This window comes from Simochromis diagramma, unplaced genomic scaffold (assembly GCF_900408965.1).
Source record: "Simochromis diagramma unplaced genomic scaffold, fSimDia1.1 OVJJ01000733.1, whole genome shotgun sequence".
NCBI lineage: Eukaryota > Metazoa > Chordata > Actinopteri > Cichliformes > Cichlidae > Simochromis > Simochromis diagramma.
In genome coordinates, this window is record NW_024387501.1 from 138,535 (window position 1) to 159,132 (window position 20,598).

At 41.5% G+C, this 20,598-nt stretch overlaps 2 protein-coding genes and 1 long non-coding RNA gene across 3 annotated transcripts; 2 read left to right on the top strand and 1 right to left on the bottom strand.

Annotated features, from left to right (window-relative positions):
- The first annotated feature begins 1,295 nt into the window (after window positions 1-1,295).
- Window positions 1,296-4,197, top strand: LOC120725687 (trace amine-associated receptor 13c-like). The gene is made up of 2 exons (XM_040018664.1): window positions 1,296-2,225; window positions 2,389-4,197. The coding sequence occupies exons 1-2, from the start codon at window positions 2,062-2,064 to the stop codon at window positions 3,203-3,205; spliced, it is 981 nt and encodes a 326-aa protein (XP_039874598.1). The 5' UTR covers window positions 1,296-2,061; the 3' UTR covers window positions 3,206-4,197.
- Window positions 4,198-4,476: 279 nt separating this feature from the next.
- Window positions 4,477-5,310, bottom strand: LOC120725688. Its single transcript, XR_005694181.1, has 2 exons — window positions 5,023-5,310; window positions 4,477-4,614 (listed from the first exon to the last, which is right to left on the bottom strand). It is a non-coding gene; the product is annotated as an uncharacterized LOC120725688 (long non-coding RNA).
- A 3,423-nt stretch (window positions 5,311-8,733) lies between these two features.
- Window positions 8,734-10,911, top strand: LOC120725689 (trace amine-associated receptor 13c-like). The gene is made up of 2 exons (XM_040018666.1): window positions 8,734-9,634; window positions 9,800-10,911. Exons 1-2 carry the CDS (start codon window positions 9,471-9,473, stop codon window positions 10,608-10,610), a joined length of 975 nt encoding a protein of 324 aa, XP_039874600.1. The 5' UTR covers window positions 8,734-9,470; the 3' UTR covers window positions 10,611-10,911.
- Window positions 10,912-20,598: the final 9,687 nt, after the last annotated feature.

A 20,598-nucleotide genomic window follows, 5' to 3' on the forward strand; every position in this document is an offset into this window, starting at 1 on the left:
AACTTGAAATGCTCCAAAAATGGCTCCACAGCATGTAAAAATATACTATAAGCTCTGGCGGACTTGGTTCTATGGTAGGTCTTAAAGGGTTAATCTCTGTCTCTCTTCCACAGCATGTCTTTATCCTGTTTTCCTTCTCTCACCCCAACCAATCACAGCAGATGGCCCCGCCCCTCCCTGAGCCTTGTTCTGCTGGAGGTTTCTTCCTGTTAAAAGGGAGTTTTTCCTTCCCACTGTTGCCAAAGTGCTTGCTCATAGGGGGTCATATGATCGTTGGGTTTTTCTCTCTATGTATGATTGTAGGGTCTACCTTAAAATATAAAGCACCTTAAGGTGATTGCTGCTGTGAGTTTGCGATATATAAATAAAATTAAATTGAACTGACTCAAGTGCAGGAACCCAGAGCAGTGACAGCGAAATGTTTTACATTGTTTATTTTTTAAACTCAAAACTTCAAAGTTTGACAGGGACAAAGGCAACAAAACACAGAACATGACGTTGCAAGGCCTAGTTTACAGGCTAGGTAGACATGGATTTAAAAGGGGGAATTGGGCCAGAGATGCAGACTGGACCGTGGCAGTTGAGCAGTCACACTGAGGAGAGAGGACAGCGGAGTTAGCTAGGTAGTGAATAGAATAGAACAGAATAGAATAGCTTTTATTGTCACTGTTACAAGAACAATGAAAGGCTATTTGGCATTTCTCCATGTATGTGAAGTACACAATAGCTTAAGTAATTACACAATAACAGACAAATTTACATTTACTGAAGAAAGATATGTACAAGTTATACATACACCTGCAAATATACGGATACACCCATACAAACATACACATACATACATACGTATATGTATATATACACGTATGTCTGTGTACATACATACACACACATATTTCCACATAAACACTTACATATATATATACATACACATACATCCTGTCTGAGGAGCAGGTGCTTTGAGAGGTGCAGTGTGATCAGTGATATTGCACATTGAGTGTCTGGGGGGAATGATATTGCACATTGAGTGGGGGGAGGGGGGGCTGTTGCAACTATACTAAATAAGGTTATAATAAATACAGTTTAAAGAGGTAGGGATGTTGGTTGCATTGAAGTATAAATAGAAATACGATTTATAAATAAGGTGTAATGTCCATGAGTGTTGGCAGTGCAGTTATCCTCCAATCAGGGTGGAGGTAGGGCATGTTTGACAGCCTGTGGGTAAAAACTTCTGTTGAGTCTGTTTGTCTTCAACCTGATGGAGCGTTTACCAGAGGGAAGGGGGGGGGGTGAGTGTCCAGGGTGCGAGGGGTCTTTGATGATGATACTGGCTTTCTGCTGAAGTCTGCCAGTATAGATGTCTCTGAGGGGGATTGGTGAAGTGCAGATTGCCCGCTCCGCTGCCCTCACCACCCGCTGCAGTTTCCTCTCATCCTCCACTGCACACTTAGGAGCCTGATAGAAAATTCCAGCCGCACACCCTGACTAATTATCATGAAGGTCCTCCAAAGTAGCTGTGATCTGACATTCAGTGACACGTGACCATTGGGATTCATGTGGTGTCTAGCACCAGGATATTGATAGCAGATCTATCCTGTTCTATTTGCTGAAGTCTGGTGCTTTTCTGAGGAATGTTCCAGCTTAAGACCTTGGGCTCTTTTTGTGTTTCTCAAGGTTTTCCTTGACAGGTAAGGTTTATGAATCGATTAAAATGCCATTTTTGATCCAGTTTCAAACTAAGCATTTCCATGTTATGCAATCACGACATCCAAAAATGAATGAGGACAGATGGGAAAAATAGGAGGACGGACATTAGTGTGAAGCACAGGAGAAAAAAGGGGCTCGGTCACGAAGCTGTTTGTGCTCAAGAGCCTCACTTGTCTTGGTTTTCTTGTACTTTATATTATTAACATCACATTTTGACTTATTCGCAGAGGGGAAAAAGTATCAGAGAATGAGTTACGTCAGAAGGCAATTGTGGGAGGAAGGGTGGTGATACAAAAAAGGGGCTCAGTCACAAAGCTGTTTGTGCTGAACAGCCACTGCTGTCTTTCTCTAACAATGGAAGAAACTGAACTCTGCTTTCCACAACTATTCAACTCCTCTTGTGTGCGGCAAAAGCGCCCACAAATTGAGGCTGTGTTTATTTACACCCTGCTATCATCTATCTCTCTGCTTACTGCAGTATTGAACCTGCTTGTGATCATCTCCATCGCTCACTTCAAGTACTGACATATTTAAATTAGTGGCTCTTTTTAGTGATAAAAAATCATTTTTGCTTGTGAAGTTTCTTTTTATATGATGCTTTTGTCTTTTCCTCATAGTTTTAATGTTTTAACTGTTATACTAGAGATGCTATTACCAATGTAATGCTTTATTTTAATCCAGGCAGCTGCACACCCCAACCAACCTCCTCCTCCTCTCTCTGGCCGTCTCAGATTTCTTCGTGGGCCTCATCATGGCTTGTCAGATTAGCCTCCTAGATGGCTGCTGGTTTCTTGGTGACCACATGTGTGCTCTGTATAGCAGTTTAGATTACATTGTTACTTCTGCTTCAGTAGGAACTATGGTACTCATATCAGCTGACCGCTATGTAGCCATTTGTGACCCTCTGCATTATCCCACCAAAATTACTATAAAAAGAGTCTCAGTCTCTATTTGTACTTGCTGGGCTTGTTCAATTCTGTATAACAGTCTTATCATGAAGGATAATTTCAAGCAGCCAGGGAGGTATAATTCTTGTTCTGGTGATTGTGTAGTTGTCATTGACTACTTTGTGGGAATTGTTGACTTTGTTTTGACCTTTGTCGGCCCTGTGATTGTCATCATAGTTCTGTATCTAAGAGTATTTGTGGTGGCTGTGTCTCAGGCTCGGGCAATGCGCTCTCATATCACTGCTCTCAGACTCCAGGGGTCAGAGACGGTGCATGCTAAGAAATCTGAGCTGAAAGCTGCCAGGACTCTCGGTGTACTTGTTATTGCCTTTCTGATATGTCTTTTCCCATTTTTCTGTTCCTCAATGGTAGGCCAGAATAGTTTCTTTGATATTAGATCTGTACCTTTTGAGCGCTTGCTGTTCTATTTTAACTCTTGTCTGAACCCATTAATCTACACTTTTTGCTACCCCTGGTTTCTGAAATCTATTAAGCTTATTGTGACATTTAAGATATTTAGGCATGGCTCCAGTGAGGCCAGTATACTATAGGGAAAATTGATGTTATCACTGACACGGTGAAAAAAGATAAATTATGATTAATTTACACTAAGTACAATTCCAGAAGTCTGATAAAATGAATTTGTTTACATTGTTTCCATTATTAATGTACTAGTCCTCTGGTCCACAATGACACAATTCTGTGTTTTGTCCATAATTTAAATGATTGTAAATCCATCAAAATTAAATTGGAATGCACAAACAATTTCTGAGAATTGTACATGGTACTCTAATTTATCTGCAGCCTACAGATGAGACAAAAAATGTTGGTCTTAGTAAATAAATACATATATGAATAGTCATTCTTATTCTACCAGTGAAATTCACACATGCGAATTGTTGACCTTAATATCAGTTTCCATAACATAAGAACATAAAAAACAAACATTCCCTGGAGCTCAACAGCATCCCTCCATCTCTCACTGTGTTTCCTTGGGGAAATGAAGTCACTTTGTAGTATTTTAAGGTTAAAATGTGGCTTCTACATCAGTCTGTGCTCACTATCAATTTTACACACATATGAACTTGAGTGACAGCTTTTTCTTAATCCATAAGGTTAAATATGTTGTTGGTCCAGGTATATAAACTTCACCGCTATGGGAAGGCTTTCCACAAGGTTTAGGAGTGTGTATATGGGAGTTTTTGACTATTATTACACATCAAACCTTGTCTTTATGAGACTTACCTTTTGTATTGATGCCCATGTTGGTGAGACACAGCAACAATCTAAATGACTGTGGCTAATATGATGTGATGATATGATGCTGGCTATGGATAATAAACAGATACTGACCACTTACTAGACATGCAACTGCAGCATCCTCTAAAATGTGTTAACATCTGTTTTAGCTCTGTTGCCTCAAGGACTGTTTTTTTTTATCTTTATAATCTCATACCACAAAACCTACATTCAGTCTGGATTTATTGAGCTTCTGTATTGTAATTTTTAGCTTTCAAAGCTATTTATGTGATACTGTTAATATCTTATCTTGTAAAGACATGATTATACCCCGTAAGCTTATTAAAGTGTACTCTAACAATAAGCCGTTGGTCATCAAAAGCGTCAAATCCTGTTTACGGAAAAAGAGACAGGCTTTTAAAGAGGGGGCTGTTACTGACTTTCAGACAGCCACCAAAGACCTGAAAGTCGAGATCTTGAAAGCAAAACAGAGCTACAAAAACTGTAATATATGTTTGCACTGATTGCCGATCACGCTTCAACTGAGTCGTCCTCGGTCAGAAGGAATGGTACTCCACAGTGATGTAGTTCAAATAACTTTAATAAGGAGGTGGCAGATGACATCAACAGGATGTACAGCGTTGGTAGGGAGGCGATTGCATTACAGTATTCACATGCAGGTAAAGGGAGTGTGAGTGTGTATATGGGTGTGTGTGGTCATCTGTAAACAGAAAGAACAAACATTTGTATTAACCACTATGGATAGCAGTGTACCCCTTATACAGTACTGTGGGTTTCCGGTGTAATGTTATACAATCTGCCATAACCTCATGGCCACTAGATGGCACCCTAAGACCACAAATGAATTTCTGGCTCGTATTTACATTGGCAAACCAGACCTCTGCAGATTACAACGATTCAGAGAATAAACATAGTAAATAGTTACATCCACCTACAACCACGATGCTTGACAGTAAGTCGTATATGAAATGAAATATGGGCTGAACACAAGGCTGCCTGTAGTAGGCCAAAAAAACGCATCTTAGCGATAGGAATGGGACTAGCTTCTCACGTAGCAAATTACACAGATAAAGTCAAACGAGCATCACTCTCATCTTACAATACTCACATGGTAAGCACGCACACAGTATTAACTCACACAGGAATGCAAGTAAATACATTACTCCTCCGGCACACCTCTCATCTGTGCAGAACTGCGCTGAACACGTTCCCAACCGGAAGTACAGATACCAAGGTGCATCATGGGTAACGTAGTCTAAAACAGTTACAGTAAACAAGTGGACTTTTAACAAAAACCTTCTAGAAAGCAAATTTGCTGCAAAAAATTTGGGGTCTGCCTGGACTTGTATGAAAACCACAGCAGGGTTTCAAAATCCCCAGAGCAGCAGTCAGATCATTTTAGATGGCTTTAATTCAGACACAGATTTTGCACTTTGAATATGTTTTATAGTCATTTTAGTTCCTCTGATTTTAGCAAGGATATTTTGGAACTGAAACAGAAACTGAGAGATACTCAGCACTTTATCATTGAACTCATGTCCTTTCATATATTTAATGTGAACAAAAGCCAGGGTCCTGATTACATTAGTGGCCGCCTAATTAAATCTTGTGCTAAAGAACTCAGTCCTATATTTCAGGTTATTTTTTATAAATCCTTGCAAACACAACATGTGCCCTCTCTTTGGAAAGAAGCAGTTGTGGTTCCTGTCCCTAAATCTAGTCGTCCAAAAGTTCTAAGTGACTTCAGGCCTGTTGCCCTCACCTCAGTTGTGATGAAAGTCTTCAGAAAATCACCAGAAGTTTGATTATGGAAGAGACTGAACATCAGCTAGATCCAATGCAATTTGCATATAGACCCAATAGAGGAGTGGAGGAGGCGCTTTTGACTCTACTAAATTTGATTTAATAACGCTCTATATTAACAGTTACACACTATATAGAACAACTTTATATAATTATATTTGTTCGCAGATGTTGGCAGCTATCAGCGAATAGTTATCAGCTATTTTGAAACAAAAAAAGACTTTTTTATCCATAACAAAAACTCCATAACAGCAAATGAACTGTGAAGCAGAAAATACAAATGCTATTTATGGTCTCCTCACAACAATGATAAGAAAAATAAACTGTGCCAATATGGCATGTTTGGTATTACAGGGATACACATGTTAATGTGATCTCTGGGCTCCCACTCAGAGACACAGGTCTCCGAGTGTCCAGCATTCAGACGGCTACCTGAGGACACTCATGTGAGAGAAAATCTGCTCACACAGACATGTAGAGCCAAGTACTGTCAATAAGGCCTCTGTATTGTTCTGAAGACAGTTAAACTAGTCAGGTAGTGATGTCCAGCAGGTGAAAATGCAAGCTCCATGAACATGCACAGCTATGGATTCCAGCTGCGTTCGTAGTTCTCCAACCCCAGAGTCGAACTTTCCAGTTCAATCAGCTGCATTTCGATGTCCTCTGTGTCCAGATGGTTAATGTGAGACAAATCCAGCTGCTCATTAAAGCTTTCTGGTTTGATCAGTCTTGAGTCTACAGATGTATCCGTGTATTTCCGTGGTGCTGATGCTGCGCTGAGCGGACAGCTCCTGAAGCATTTGAAGTGTCGGAATGTGGAAATTTCAATATCGCTTGAAAACAATGCCAGCTAGCAACGTCCCTCTGGGCTAAGGTAGGGTAGGCTAAGTTGTTTTTAGCCAATTACAAGCTGAATGTGGTTGTTGGGGTTGTTAGCTAAGATACCATCATTAAGAAGTGGCACAACTAATGTGTCTATGCGAGCTAATTTGCGATGTGCACCGCATTTATTGGTTAATGCACATTCTCAGATTAATTCACTGCGTGTTATGCCATCAGTTAACCCTTCGCGTGCCAGCTGTGGCATGCATGCCCAGGGTTGCAGACCCCTGATGTAGAGAGTAAAGGGACTTTTGCAAGACTTCTTTTCATCAATTTTTCTTCTGCTTTTACTGCAATACAACCCCATATTTTAATTAAAATACTTTTAGAACAGTTTGAAATCAAGAAAAACCTGGTGGGCTGGATTCTAGATTAAATGGGGTTCTGTCTGACCCAGTGTTCTCCTCCACAGGTTCTCCTCAAGGGTGTGTCTTATCGCCCTTATTAATCATTCTTTATCCAGTCTTTAAGTGATGACGTGATAAATCCTGCTTCCGGGCCCAAAGTAGTCAGCATAGGCTGTTGTATGTGTTTTTAACATGTTTTAATGCTTTGTATCTTGTTCTATTTAATTTCAACAAGCCCCTAAAAACAGTCAGTGATCACTGTCGGCTTCTCTTGGTTTTCATTACCTCTAATCATTTTAAAGCTCAGTTTTTAAACCCTTACAGCCCATACAGCAGTATATTAATGACTAACCTCGTATTGTGGATGGATTTTCTCGGTTGTTCTCCTGACTGACGTTTGGTCCGTTTACAGCATCCTGCCATGAGATTGCATTTGCCCCTATCCATTGAAAACTCTCACATTAACTTTTATTGAGTGGAAAAAAGTCCTCCACCAGCCTGTCCAAAAATTCACATCCCAGGGCTTTTTTCTGGCATCCCAGACGTTCAGGCTGTCGACAGACTTCGGTGTGTCCTGCCTCTCCTCAATGAGCGGTGATATTTTTGGATCCGTCTCGAAGGACCAAATTAATGTTAGGTCTAAACTCACAGACCTTGCTGTCTCAGAGACCTGTCACTGTGAACCAAGCAAGACACTCAGAGCTCGATCAGTTTTACTTGCCGGCAAGGGAAGTTGGGCCGGGGTCTCAAAGTTGTAAGGCCTTGATGAAATGCAGTCATACATTCAGTTAACCACGTGACAGTTAAGGCAAGCATACCTGAGCAAGCAAGAGTGTGTTTGTGATTTCCTGACACCATTTATGGCGTGATCCTTCAACAACATCTCAAGTCACTCCATTTTAGGGCATGACCTGTTAACAAACCAACATGTACAAAAGCAGAAGTGAGCAGTCCTGCTAAACTTATTAAAACAGGAACTTGTGGTTTCTTGTGTGCAATGGAAAAATTACAGCAACGAGACTGCTCATTACATGCAAAGGCTACATCCTAATATGAAAAATTATTTTTATCAGCGCACATACAAGCAATGGCCATGTGACTTTGCACAAATTACAGTTTTCAAAGAATCAACTCTGACAGAAACATCAGGACTCTTCGTAGTGTGACAGGTGAGACCTGAGTCTGGGAACCGGCCCTGGTATATAGGGCTGGGTTTTCCCCTTTCATATGCACAGGTGCAGGTAATTAGTTGATCTTTTGTGTGAATCTGGAGCTGTGTGAATGCCTGGTCTAAGCTGTACGATTTGGCCTTTTAACTTTTCTAAGACAGCTTAATGTGGGTGGCATAGCCTTCTATTGGAGATGTAGGTCACAGAAAACGTTCTGCTCAAGTTTTGGTAAAGTTTTCTTTGCAAGCTCCTTTGACGTCAATGTTTAAAGTTATTTTTACCCCTTTAGGAAAAAAGACTGTTTCATGCCTGTAGGGAAACTTGTAGTGGACTCTGCCCACTCTTGCCAATACTTATTAAGATGTGACCCTAACCTAGAGACAGATGGCCAAGCTGCTACTTTGCTGGGGTGGATTTCTGACTGCTGGGCTGAGGTCCTTATACGCCTATGGCCATTGTAATTTGTTTTAAAACTGGTTTAACTTGACAGCAAAGAGCTGAGGACTGTTCTTATTTTTGTGGTTGCTTATTTTGTTTATTTATTGCTATTTTATTGTATTAGAAAGCACCAATTAATGCATTGATTGTGTTTTAGAGTGGTTTAATCACTTCTTATCATTGCAGACAGTGAACGCGCTGCATGGAAATTTAGATTTTTCTCATTGCTTTTTGCATGTACCGTGGTGAGCTTGAGTGGTGATGGGCATTGAACGCACAGTGATCTACACTTGAATCTAAACGAGCAAAAATATACACAAGAAAATTGTCCAATGTGACACATGGTGTTGGGCATTAATATATTCCCTGCAGTGCTTATCCTGTCTTCTTCATACTATCGTAAAATTTTCTAGTTTTTAATGTATCTAATAAAGTAGATCTTTGTTTATTGTTTATTAAATTGTAAATTGTTTGATTGGTGCTACTGTATAGAAAGATTTTGTATTAGCATTAAGCCTTGTGAACTGACTGTATGACTGGCTCAGTTCCTATTACAACAGCACCTCCCACAGGTCACACTAGAGTGTAACAGTTTTAGTCAGGGAGGGGACCAGAGTAATGTCTCGGAACTAAAGAAATACCAAGTGGAAATGGACACAAGCAAAAGGAGAGCATGCAAACTCTCTCAGAGGACCTGTATTTAAGTGTCATTGAAGAGATACGAACCAGGAACACTGTCGCTGTGAAGCAGCGTGCCAGGGTTCCTGGGTGTTCACCCACTGTTTTCAGTTGTTTCATGTTCCTCAAAAGAGGAGGGACTTTAATCATCAAGTAAGAAAGAATCTTAGAAGAGGGACAAAGTTATAAAATTTGAGTTTGTTAGAAAGGTGTCAGGGGCTCATAAGCACTTCTAACTGATGATGGCAGAAACTGAACTCTGCTTTCCAAATCTCAACTCCTCCTGCAGTAGAGTAAAGCATTCTCCCTCGGACTCAGTGCTTATTTATGTAATTCTAAGCATCATTTCTCTTCTTACTGTGGCTCTAAACCTGCTGGTCATCATCTCCATCTCCCACTTCAAGTAGATACTTAATACATTTATAAGTCTAGCAGTTGTACAGGAGAAAATGACTGACATAAAATAAGTTAAACAGAACAGCTTTTTGACAATGTTTTGATGTGGATGATCGGCTGGAATAATTGATGCTACAAATAATATATATTTTTCTATCTCTTATCTCTCCAGGCAGCTCCACACTCCTACAAACCACCTCCTCCTCTCCCTGGCAGTCTCTGATTTCTTTGTGGGTCTCAATATGTGCTTTCAAAGTATGCTCATAGATGGTTGTTGGTATCTTGGTGACCTCATGTGTGTCTTGTATTATGTTTTCGACATAGTTGTTACTTCTGCCTCAGTAGGAACCATGGTGCTCATTTCAGTTGACCGTTATGTGGCCATTTGTGATCCTCTTCATTATCCCACCAAAGTCACTCCAAAAAGAGTTCAGACCTGTGTCTTAATGTGTTGGATTTGCTCGCTCCTAGTAGTCGGTGTGCTCTTGAAGGATAACCTGGATAAACCAGGTCGATTTAATTCCTGCTTTGGAGAGTGTGTGATTTATGTTGACTTTGCAATACAAGTTACCGATCTTATTTTGACAATCCTCCTTCCCATTACTGTCATCGTAATTTTGTATGTAAGAGTATTTGCCGTGGCCGTGTTTCAGATTCGGGCCATGCAACCTCATGTTGCAGCTGTCACACAGAGGGGGAAAGTAAGTCCAAAAAAATCTGAACTGAAAGCAGCTAGGACTCTTGGCATTGTTATTGTTGCATTTCTGATATGCCTATTCCCATATTACAGTGTAATACTCTCAGGCCAGGACACACTGCTTGATATTTTATCCGTTACCTTTTTTTTATGTTTGTTTTATTTTAATTCCTGTCTCAACCCTATCATCTATGCCTTTTTCTACCCATGGTTTAGAAAATCTGTTAAACTTATTGTTACATTTCAAATAGTCAAGTCTGGCTCCAGTGATGCCAGCATGCTGTGACTGAAATAAGCCCTTCAAGTCAAGCCAAATAAATAAAATAATATTTCCATATTTCAAATTGCAAATATATATTATATTATATATAAACTGCAATAGAAAAGAAGAAGTAATCTTCCTCTTTTCTATTGTTGGCAGCCAGTTAGCCTGTGGCCTCAAATACATCAAAATATTTGTTTTGGTTCCTTAGCCTCTAAAAACTTAAAATTGCAAAATAAGTTAAAAGCAAAAGCAAGTAAAACCAAGTGCTCCAGATCCAAATATAGATAGATAGATAGATAGATAGATAGATAGATAGATAGATAGATAGATAGAATCTACAGAAAAATAATTACATCAATTATATATTGTATATACTTATTGGAGGTACTTGAGCAGCTTGACAACATTTTAAAATTTTACGCGGCGCAGTACTTTTTTGTTGCAGGTACTATTATATAATATCAGAATGCCATGATGTCAGTTTCTGCTGTATATCCAGCCTCTCTCAGTATTTAATCTCTTCATATAATCTTTGATTAATCATCCCGGGTCCTGTGGGAGCCATACGATGTTTCTTTCTGTACTATATTCTTGATATCAATATTTGTCAATCCATTGTAATGCACTTGCAATTATTTGTGACATGCTCTGAAAGTCTTCTCTAAATAAATAAAATTGCTGCATTGTTCTTGAAAGAAAAAAAATAGCATAGGTTTATAAGGAAACACGACGGGCTACCGCGATATCTTTATTTACATAATAATTGTGATAGTGAGCAATAGAATGCATACTGTCATCAAGTGTTGACATATTCAACTAATTTATTTGTTTGTATGATATGGATTTGACTATTTAGAGATAAAAATGATTGGTTGTTATAAATATATTATGCTTATGTAAGGCTCTAGACTAACTTTTTGCCACGGTTACAGTGGTGCGCCTTTTTTTCTTAGGTGCACCAGCACAAAATTTAGGCGCACCCAAATTTTCAACCACAACGCTCAACACCGCAGTTTTACATGTGCACTTTTTTGGGGGAAAATTGCGGTCTATATAGACAATATTCATTTGTAAATGATTAATTAACAAACTTGTCAACAAAGAGTTATTTATTTGGAGCACATTTCTACAAAAAAGATAAGTTACTGAAAAAGTGCTTGTGCTTAAAGTGCTTTGGCACTCTTTGGCAACATTGTAGACAATGTTAAACTTAATCATCACATTGGCCTCCTCTGACAACCTGTTTGCGGCTGCCTGCCGCTGAAAGGCAGTGGCGAGAGGGGACTCTTGGGCAGTGCATTTATCACAGCATATAATGTGTTTTCTGGATACACTGTGATTTTTCAGTGTTCAGAGACTGATGGCTCCGTGTCAGAGCACTGTCTACGAATCAGGCCTTAACAAAAATTGTATCAACAGTTCTTTTCATCTTTTCTTTTTACCCACAGCTGCATCCACTCTGTCGGGCCTAGCTGCTCACTAGGGCTGGGTATCATCACTGATTTCTATAATCCATTCGATTCCAATTCACAAGGTCCCAATTCGATTAAATTTTGCCTGAGATAGTCAGAAATTTATATTTCTGATCATTTATCAGTACTGATACTGTGAGACTTTATCATAGGTGTAACATCACAGCAGATGCCTTTGTGTCAAAGTAACTGAGAATAAAACACAGAAAAACATGAAGGAGCTTTTCCTGGCCTGGCTTTTTAAAGCAGATAACCTTAAAAATATTCTGCAATTTTGCATAATCTTAAAAAGTTTAAATTTCTTCAGTATTGAACAGCAGAAATTAGGCTTTCTTGTCCAAGGACATTTAAGTAAGAAAAAAAAAACAAACACAGCAGCCGACAGTGCTGTAAACAATGGTAGACTGGTGGGTAATAATGAGTGAATGAATAATGCAGAAAACAGAGATTTGAGATGGGAAACTGTTCTTGAAGTACACACAATGAGCTGTGCATGAAATTTGATTTTTATCGTGGTGGAAGCAAAACAGCAAACGTCAGAGGGAATTAATGACCGCGGTCAAGTGAGCCGTCATTTGTGAGCCATGGTCAAGCCAGCCGCTTCTTATCCGCCGCATGAATTTTCTTGCGCTTCTACACCAATATTTACGGTAGCGCCTTTTCTCGTTATTTCCCGATCGAAAGCCTAGACCCACGCACACGTGCGCTCATGCGAACAATCACACACGCACGCGCCCACACAAATTGCAATGGGATAGCCCAATACAGCCATCGGGACAGTCTGGTTGCATATTGAAAAATTCATTAAAAATCATTCTTGATAGTTGATGTCCAGATTTCAACACAATCCTCCTCTGGAACACCTACTGTACCTCTGGGCCACGTTTCATCCAGATCTACTGTGATATTCTTCAAAAATTAAAGAACATTTATAATCAATTCAATACAGTATAATTATGTCATTTTCAAAATTTCATTTAAAATCATCCTTAATAGTTGAGGCCCAACTTTCAACACATTCCCCCTCTGGAACACCTACTGTACCTCTGGGACCACGTTTCATGCAGATCTACTGTAATATTCCTCAGAAATTAAAGGGCATTTATATTCAATGCAATACAGTCAATACACTTCAATTATGTCAATTTAAAAACAAACATTAAAAATCTTCCTTAATAGTTGAGGTCCAACTTCCAAAAGAGACTTACTCTTGGACACCTACTGTACCTCTGTGCCAAGTTTCATCCAGATTTACTGTAATATTCCTCAGAAATTAAAGGACATTTATATTCAATGCAATACAGTCAATACACTTTTATTGTATTTTTTGTATTTTCAAAAAAATCATTAAAAATCTTCCTTAATAGTTGACACCTACTGTACCTCTGGACCAGGTTTCATCCAGATCTACTGTAATATTTCTCAGAAATTAGAGGAAACGTGTATTCAATGCAATACAGTCAACACAATAGAATTGTGTCAATTTCAAAAATTCATTAAAAATCTTCCTCAATAATTGATGTCCAACTTTCAACACATTCTTCCTCTGGGACTCCTACTGTACCTCTGGACCAAGTTTCATCCAGATCTACTGTAATATTCCTCAGAAATTAAAGGAAACTTGTATTTAATGGCATATTTAATTAATATGTTTTATCGCTCCTGGCCCTCCTATATGTACTATGAGTCTTACCCAGTAGATAATGTACAGTTCAGATGGAGCTGACGGGACTTGCTCAGTCCTACATACCTCAAAACTTTCCAGGTGTCTTCCCTGCTAACACTGATAAAATAAGCAAACCTGAGAAGCACTGCAGGTCAAATCCTATCAGTCCCACGTGTTAACAGTAGCTCCCCTATTGAACTCTCTAATCCTAAGTGAAAACAAAACACAAATTATTGTTTTTGATAGTCACATTCCCCTGAACCAGCTAACTGATACACTGGGGTCCTATGTAGGCCATCTCTCTTATACCGTTAGAAATCTTGGAGTGGTCCTGGATAGCTCCCTCAAGCAAGTCTCCACAGTTGTGACAATGAGTTTTTACCAGCTACGCCAAATTTCCAAGGCAAAGCCCTATATTCCACATAAAGACCTTTAAAAAGCTTATCCACACTTTCATTACTACTAATAATAATGGATGGCATTTATATAGCACTTTACAAGTCACATTCACACACTGGTGGAGGCAGCTACAGTTGTAGCCACAGCTGCCCTGGGGCAGACTGACAGAAGCGACGCTGCCATATTGCGCCATCGGCCCCTCTGGCCAACACCAGTAGGGTAGGGTAAAGTGTCTTGCCCAAGGACACAATTAGTTCAAATTGCCGCAGCACGTCTCTTAACTGGCTCCAGAAGGTATAATCACTTCACCCCTGCCCTAGCCAATCTACACTGGCTCCCCATCAAATACTGTATCATTTTTAAAATCCTTTTGTATACTTTTAATATTTTACTTTACTTGGTGCTATTAAATCCCATTCTTTGTATTCTTCAACGGCCAAAAGAGACACGGCTCAAAGTGATCTAACTCAAAAGATCTTTAATTTTACAGTCCGGAAAATGGAGACTTAGCACACCCAGTGTAAATTCACTCAGTAGAAAAAGAGACGGCTAGCGTCCGTCCCAGTGCGTTAAAGCAAGAGACTTTTGCTAAGAACTCAGGTTGATGTTTAGCGCCCCGTAAGAACATCTCAGTGCGTTAAAGCAGGAGACGTTTGTTACGGATTAATAGAATCGGTGTTTCATCCACGGCGGTGTGTGATGATCCGTCTTAGTTATTAGGAAAAAAGTGGCGGTGTTGTGAACCGTCCCCGTGCGTTAAAGCAGGAAACGTGTGTTACTATTAGTTAGAAACCGGGGTTTAAGGCCTTGTCGCAGCTGAGGGCTGTGGGTGTGTTGAGAGTTTGGCAACTCAACCCATCTTCAGACGTGTCGTTGGGACCTGTGGGACAGGAGCCAGGTTGGTAACCTGGGCACCGGGGACACCCTAAATAACTAAAGCTAGGTGTTGGATCCTAGTCATGGTTGATAACCTGCATGAGAGTGGGGGCAAGTTGCTTGGTAGTGAGAGAACGACTGCTTGGCTCGTCCCACTGACTGCAGTGTGTGTAGATTGTGCAGTTTGTGTGTGAAAGCGCAGTTAGAGTCTGTGTCTCATCTGAAGTACGGGAGTCAATTAAAGTAACAAAAAGAATTTGTGTCTAAAAGTGTGTGTTTGTCGTGTGTAGAAATCACGGCAGGAAGCCGTGTCACGAGTTGTTGCAAACTGTGAAGTCAATTGGGGGGTTGAATTTGTTTTTTTTATTTTTAGGGGAAGAGAAACCGCGGTATTGAGTCCGTGGCGCAGTTTGAATAATATGTGAGGTGAACAAGAGCGGACGGCACCCGCTCTGTGTGCCGTTTAGGGCGTTGTCCGGAATAAGCAGAGGAGGAAGTGTCCTGCAGTGAGTTGCAAACTGGACTGCGAGAAGTAGGTGTGTGAGTGCCAGCCTTAAGGGGTGGGCTCATAGGTGAAACGAAGGAGGAGTAATAAGGAGGAGCTCGGAGGGTCCCGACGAAAACAAACGACGACATCTGGTGGTAAGTAACGGAATTCCAGGTGAGTTAAAAATAATGGCTGAACAAGAGGAGATTATTAGAGAAGGAGTGAGGAGTCCAACAGAGGGAGAAATGCAATGGAAAACTGTTGATAAGCAAAAAGAGAAATTAGGGGAAGCATTGAAGATCACCATGACCGGACATCTGACAGGTAAGAATGATAAAATACTGGAAATGGGGAAGGAAATAATGAGTGTATGTGATCAAGCTGGAATAAAAGGTGATATGCAATGTTCTCTCGCAAAGGTTTTATTGGAAGCGGCCAAGGCATCCGAGGAGAAGGAGGAGAAACTCAGGAGAGAGTTGGATGGAGCACATACTTTGGAGAAGAGGGGAGTTAGGAAACAAATAAAAGAGGAGGAGGAGAAACGAGCCAGGCTGGCTGTATGGGGAATCAGCTGCCAAGGACTGGAGCACTGGATGAGGGAACCTGTGGAAGAGGAAGGTAAGTTGAGACCTGGTGGTCTTCCACACCCTCACCCCACAGCCCCTCCTTTTTCAGCACGTCCTCCACCATATTGTGGTAATTATCCAACATTGAGTATTGAGGATGGCAGGATGGAGAATGAAGAGGGAACGGTGCTGCGCCTAACTGGAGGGCAGGCGGAGTGTGACTATGAGGACCAGCACCACCCTAAGCCGCAGCAACAAAACATAGTAATAGGACCTACAAAGACAGCGCTACCTGCTGGTCATACTCAGACCAACTTGGAACAAAAAGATGGGGAGGACGAGGAAGGAGAGGAAGAACAGTCTGGTGCAGCCGGAGCAACAGCTAGGACTCCTCTGGAATTATTACCCGAAGAGGTAGAGAAACTGGTGGACATGGTGAGTAAACGGTTCGATGAAGAACAATTTTGGGAAAAATTTAAGAAGCAAAAGGTAAAAGCTAAAGGGAGTGGAATCTTAGGTCCAGATGTGAGGAAGAAGGTGCATCTTAAGGTGTAAATACCTAAGGTAAGAGGTGTTGACTCCTGGGATGGTTGGATACAGGGCACTCTGGAAGAGGATATAGATGAGTGTAGTGTGATTCAGAGTGCAGGAGGGGGTGAAGATGACTCAAGAGGATGGCCCGCGTTTGGATCTCAAAGACAGAAAGAGGAGATGGAGGAGCAATGGCTTCGCAGTGGAGGAGAGCTTGGAGGTCATCCGATGTGGAGAAGAAGTCAAATGAAAGCGGCAGAAAAACCCCAGGGGGAAGTCATGCGACACCCCAGTTCTGCATTAGGAATGCCCCTAGTGGTTGCAGCAGGAGGTGAGAGAAGATATAAACCATATGGGGTAGGGGATGTTACATCCCTGGCGCAGATGCTCCCACCCATCATTGATGGAGGCGCGGGCTGGCTGAGACAGCTTGATAAAGTGACATCCGGCACACAGCTCGCCTTGGGGGATTTTTGAGCCATAGATCAATCAATCAATCAATCAATCAATCAATCAATCAAAGCTTTATTTGTCACAAGCAGGTTGCCCTGCAGTGAAATGGGACCCCCCCGACCTTACACACATACTGTAACAGAGACATCACATGGGGTTACAAGTCGGAGATCGGTAGCCTTGCAGAAAAACACTGAAATGTACACAACAACGGGAAGGTACAAGAGGAAAAAAGAAGAGACCTCCACTCATGCTGTGCTTCCATGGTAGGACAGCACGAGAACAGGAAACAAAAAAAAAAAACAAAAACCTCCTCTGCACAAAAAAGCACATGAATGTCCACAGCACAACATTGTGAAAGACATGACAAGCCACAGGGTTGGGTAGGGGATGAGGAGTAATCCCAGGCAACACAGCAGCCATCCTGCAACGGCGCCATCTCCAGCGTGGGCCCGGACCCGCCTCGTGTTCCCAGTGGGCAAAAGCATTGAAGGCGTTGGAAAGGGAGGGGGGATGAGTGAGTACTTATCAGTGTAAGTGTATGTGTGTGCGTGTCCAGAGTTCAGCTGAGACAGTGTCCTTCGCCCTATCAGGCTAAGTAAACAGTCCTCCAGCCAATCCAGGTGGCCTTGCATGGGATGGGAAGAATAGTCATCACACAGTCGTTATCAAATTCTCTTTTAGGTTTTAGAGAACGACAGTGAGAGACTGTTCCAGGGAAAGTAATGCACACGAGACAAGACAAGGACACAGAGGCTAAGCAGGGAAGATAAGGGAAAGGAGGAGAGGAGAAAAAGTGCGACCGCCTTCGCTGAGAGCCAAACACGAAAAAAAAAAAAAAAAGCTGGCCGGTGTATGACAGTTACTGCACTGGAGGAAATCCAGGTGCTGGCAGCTGTCACCACTAGACCAGACACTACACCCTTTTTTAGAGTGCGAGAGCAGATTGGGAATGCTGTGCGCCAACAATATCCAACCCCGAATGCGTCGGCCATTATTAAGTTAGAGTGGAACCTTGATCAAAATTCTAGAGATTATGTAGAACAGGTGAAAGAGAAGTGGTTGCAGAACACGGGTTATAACCCTTCCACACGTGGCCTTCATCAGGTTTGGTTTAGACAGGCAGTGCTAGAGGGAGTACCAGAACAGGTAAGAGAAAAATTTTTAGATGACCCTGATTTAGAAGGGGCAGACGCACATCGCTGGGAGAGACACTTGGTGCATCATTTGGATAAATATAAGCAAATCAAGGATAAAAAGAAAGGGGAGTTGGAGGAGCTTCAAGAACTATTGCTTAAACTTAACTTGGGAGAAGCGAAACACAAGGTAAGTGAAAAGAAAAAAGAGAATAAATTAACTGATTCACCAAAGGTGATGGTAGCTCAAGACTGCCCTCCTGAGCCAAAAATACCTGAATTTAACCCAAATATTTATCCAATGAATCCCTGGACACATTATGATGGTTTGCAGAGTGCACCCATGGCCAGTTGGGGAGGTAATGTGTGGGCCGGTAGAGGAAGGGCAAGAGGTCGTGGTGGCTCGGTGGGTGTGAGAGGCACCCTGGGGTATGGAAGGGGTGCGCCTGGAGCGGGTCATGGGCCTAGAGGTGTATGCTCCACCCATTGACCCATACCACGTGACACTCTTTTATGATCGCGAAAATACTGAGTGGTATGAAGACCTGTTCCATGAATTCCTGGAGGAAAAAGCATGGCAGGTCTCTACCAGGGATATTTATGTTGGACTGCAGGGGGTAGCAGCCCTGGTCCACTTGGCGGAGGAACAAAAGAGCTGGTTAAAGGTGGGGGTTTGGAACCTTCCACTTCTCAATGGAACACGCCCATTTTGCCAGTGGAAAAGCATGGCACAGGTAAATACCGTACGGCTCATGATTTTCAGGCTATTAGTGCAATTTTGAAAACTAAAACTGTGCTGGTTCCTAATCCATTTACTGCATTGACTAATCTCTCCCCAGAGCAGCGTTGGTTTACATGCATTCAATTCAATTCAATTCAATTCAATTTTATTTATATAGCGCCAAATCACAACAAAAGTCGCCTCAAGGCGCTTCATAGATACAGAGAAAAACCCAACAATCATATGACCCCCTATGAGCAAGCACTTTGGCGACAGTGGGAAGGAAAAACTCCCTTTTAACAGGAAGAAACCTCCGGCAGAACCAGGCTCAGGGAGGGGCGGCCATCTGCTGCGACCGGTTGGGGTGAGAGAAGGAAGACAGGATAAAGACATGCTGTGGAAGAGAGACAGAGGTTAATAACAGATATGATTCAATGCAGAGAGGTCTATTAATACATAGTGAGTGAGAAAGGTGACTGGAAAGGAAAAACTCAATGCATCATGGGAATCCCCCGGCAGCCTACGTCTATTGCAGCATAACTAAGGGAGGATTCAGGGTCACCTGGTCCAGCCCTAACTATATGCTTTAGCAAAAAGGAAAGTTTTAAGCCTAATCTTAAAAGTAGAGATAGTGTCTGTCTCCCGAATCCAAACTGGAAGCTGGTTCCACAGAAGAGGGGCCTGAAAACTGAAGGCTCTGCCTCCCATTCTACTTTTAAATACTCTAGGAACAACAAGTAGGCCTGCAGAGCGGGAGCGAAGTGCTCTAATAGGGTGATATGGTACTACAAGGTCATTAAGATAAGATGGGGTCTGATTATTTAAGACCTTGTATGTAAGGAGCAGGATTTTGAATTCAATTCTGGATTTAACAGGAAGCCAATGAAGGGAAGCCAAAACAGGAGAAATATGCTCTCTCTTTCTAGTCCCTGTCAGGACTCTTGCTGCAGCATTTTGGATTAGTTGAAGGCTTTTCAGCGAGTTTTTTGGACATCTTGATAATAATGAATTACAGTAGTCCAGCCTGGAAGTAATAAATGCATGAACAAGTTTTTCAGCGTCACTCTGAGACAGGATATTTCTAATTTTAGAGATGTTGCGCAAATGGAAGAAAGCAGTCTTACATATTTGTTTAATATGTGCGTTGAAGGACATGTCCTGGTCAAAAATGACTCCAAGGTTCCTCACCGCGTTACTGGAGGCCAAGGTAATGCCATCCAGAGTAAGAATCTGGTTAGATACCATAATTCTAAGATTTTCAGGGCCGAGTACAATAACCTCAGTTTTATCTGAATTAAGAAGCAGAAAGTTAGCGGCCATCCAGGTCTTTATGTCTTTAAGACATTCCTGCAGTTTAATTAATTGGTGTGTGTCATCTGGCTTCATGGACAGATAGAGCTGGGTGTCATCTGCATAGCAGTGAAAATGTATGCTATGTCTTCTAATGATACTGCCTAAGGGAAGCATGTATAATGTAAACAGAATTGGTCCTAGCACTGAACCCTGTGGAACTCCATAATTAACCTCAGTGTGTGAAGAGGACTCTCCATTTACATGCACAAACTGGAGTCTATTAGATAGATATGATACAAACCACTGCAGTGCAGTACCTGTAATACCTACAGCATGTTCTAATCGCTCTAATAGGATATTATGGTCGACAGTATCGAACGCTGCACTGAGGTCTAGCAGGACAAGCACA

Coding starts and splice junctions, on each gene's coding strand:
- LOC120725687 (XM_040018664.1), top strand. CDS start 2,062: ATGGAAGAAACTGAACTCTGCTTTCCACAACTATTCAACTCCTCTTGT. Junction 2,226..2,388: donor ATCTCCATCGCTCACTTCAA/GTACTGACATAT, acceptor ATTTTAATCCAG/GCAGCTGCACACCCCAACCA.
- LOC120725689 (XM_040018666.1), top strand. CDS start 9,471: ATGATGGCAGAAACTGAACTCTGCTTTCCAAATCTCAACTCCTCCTGC. Junction 9,635..9,799: donor ATCTCCATCTCCCACTTCAA/GTAGATACTTAA, acceptor TTATCTCTCCAG/GCAGCTCCACACTCCTACAA.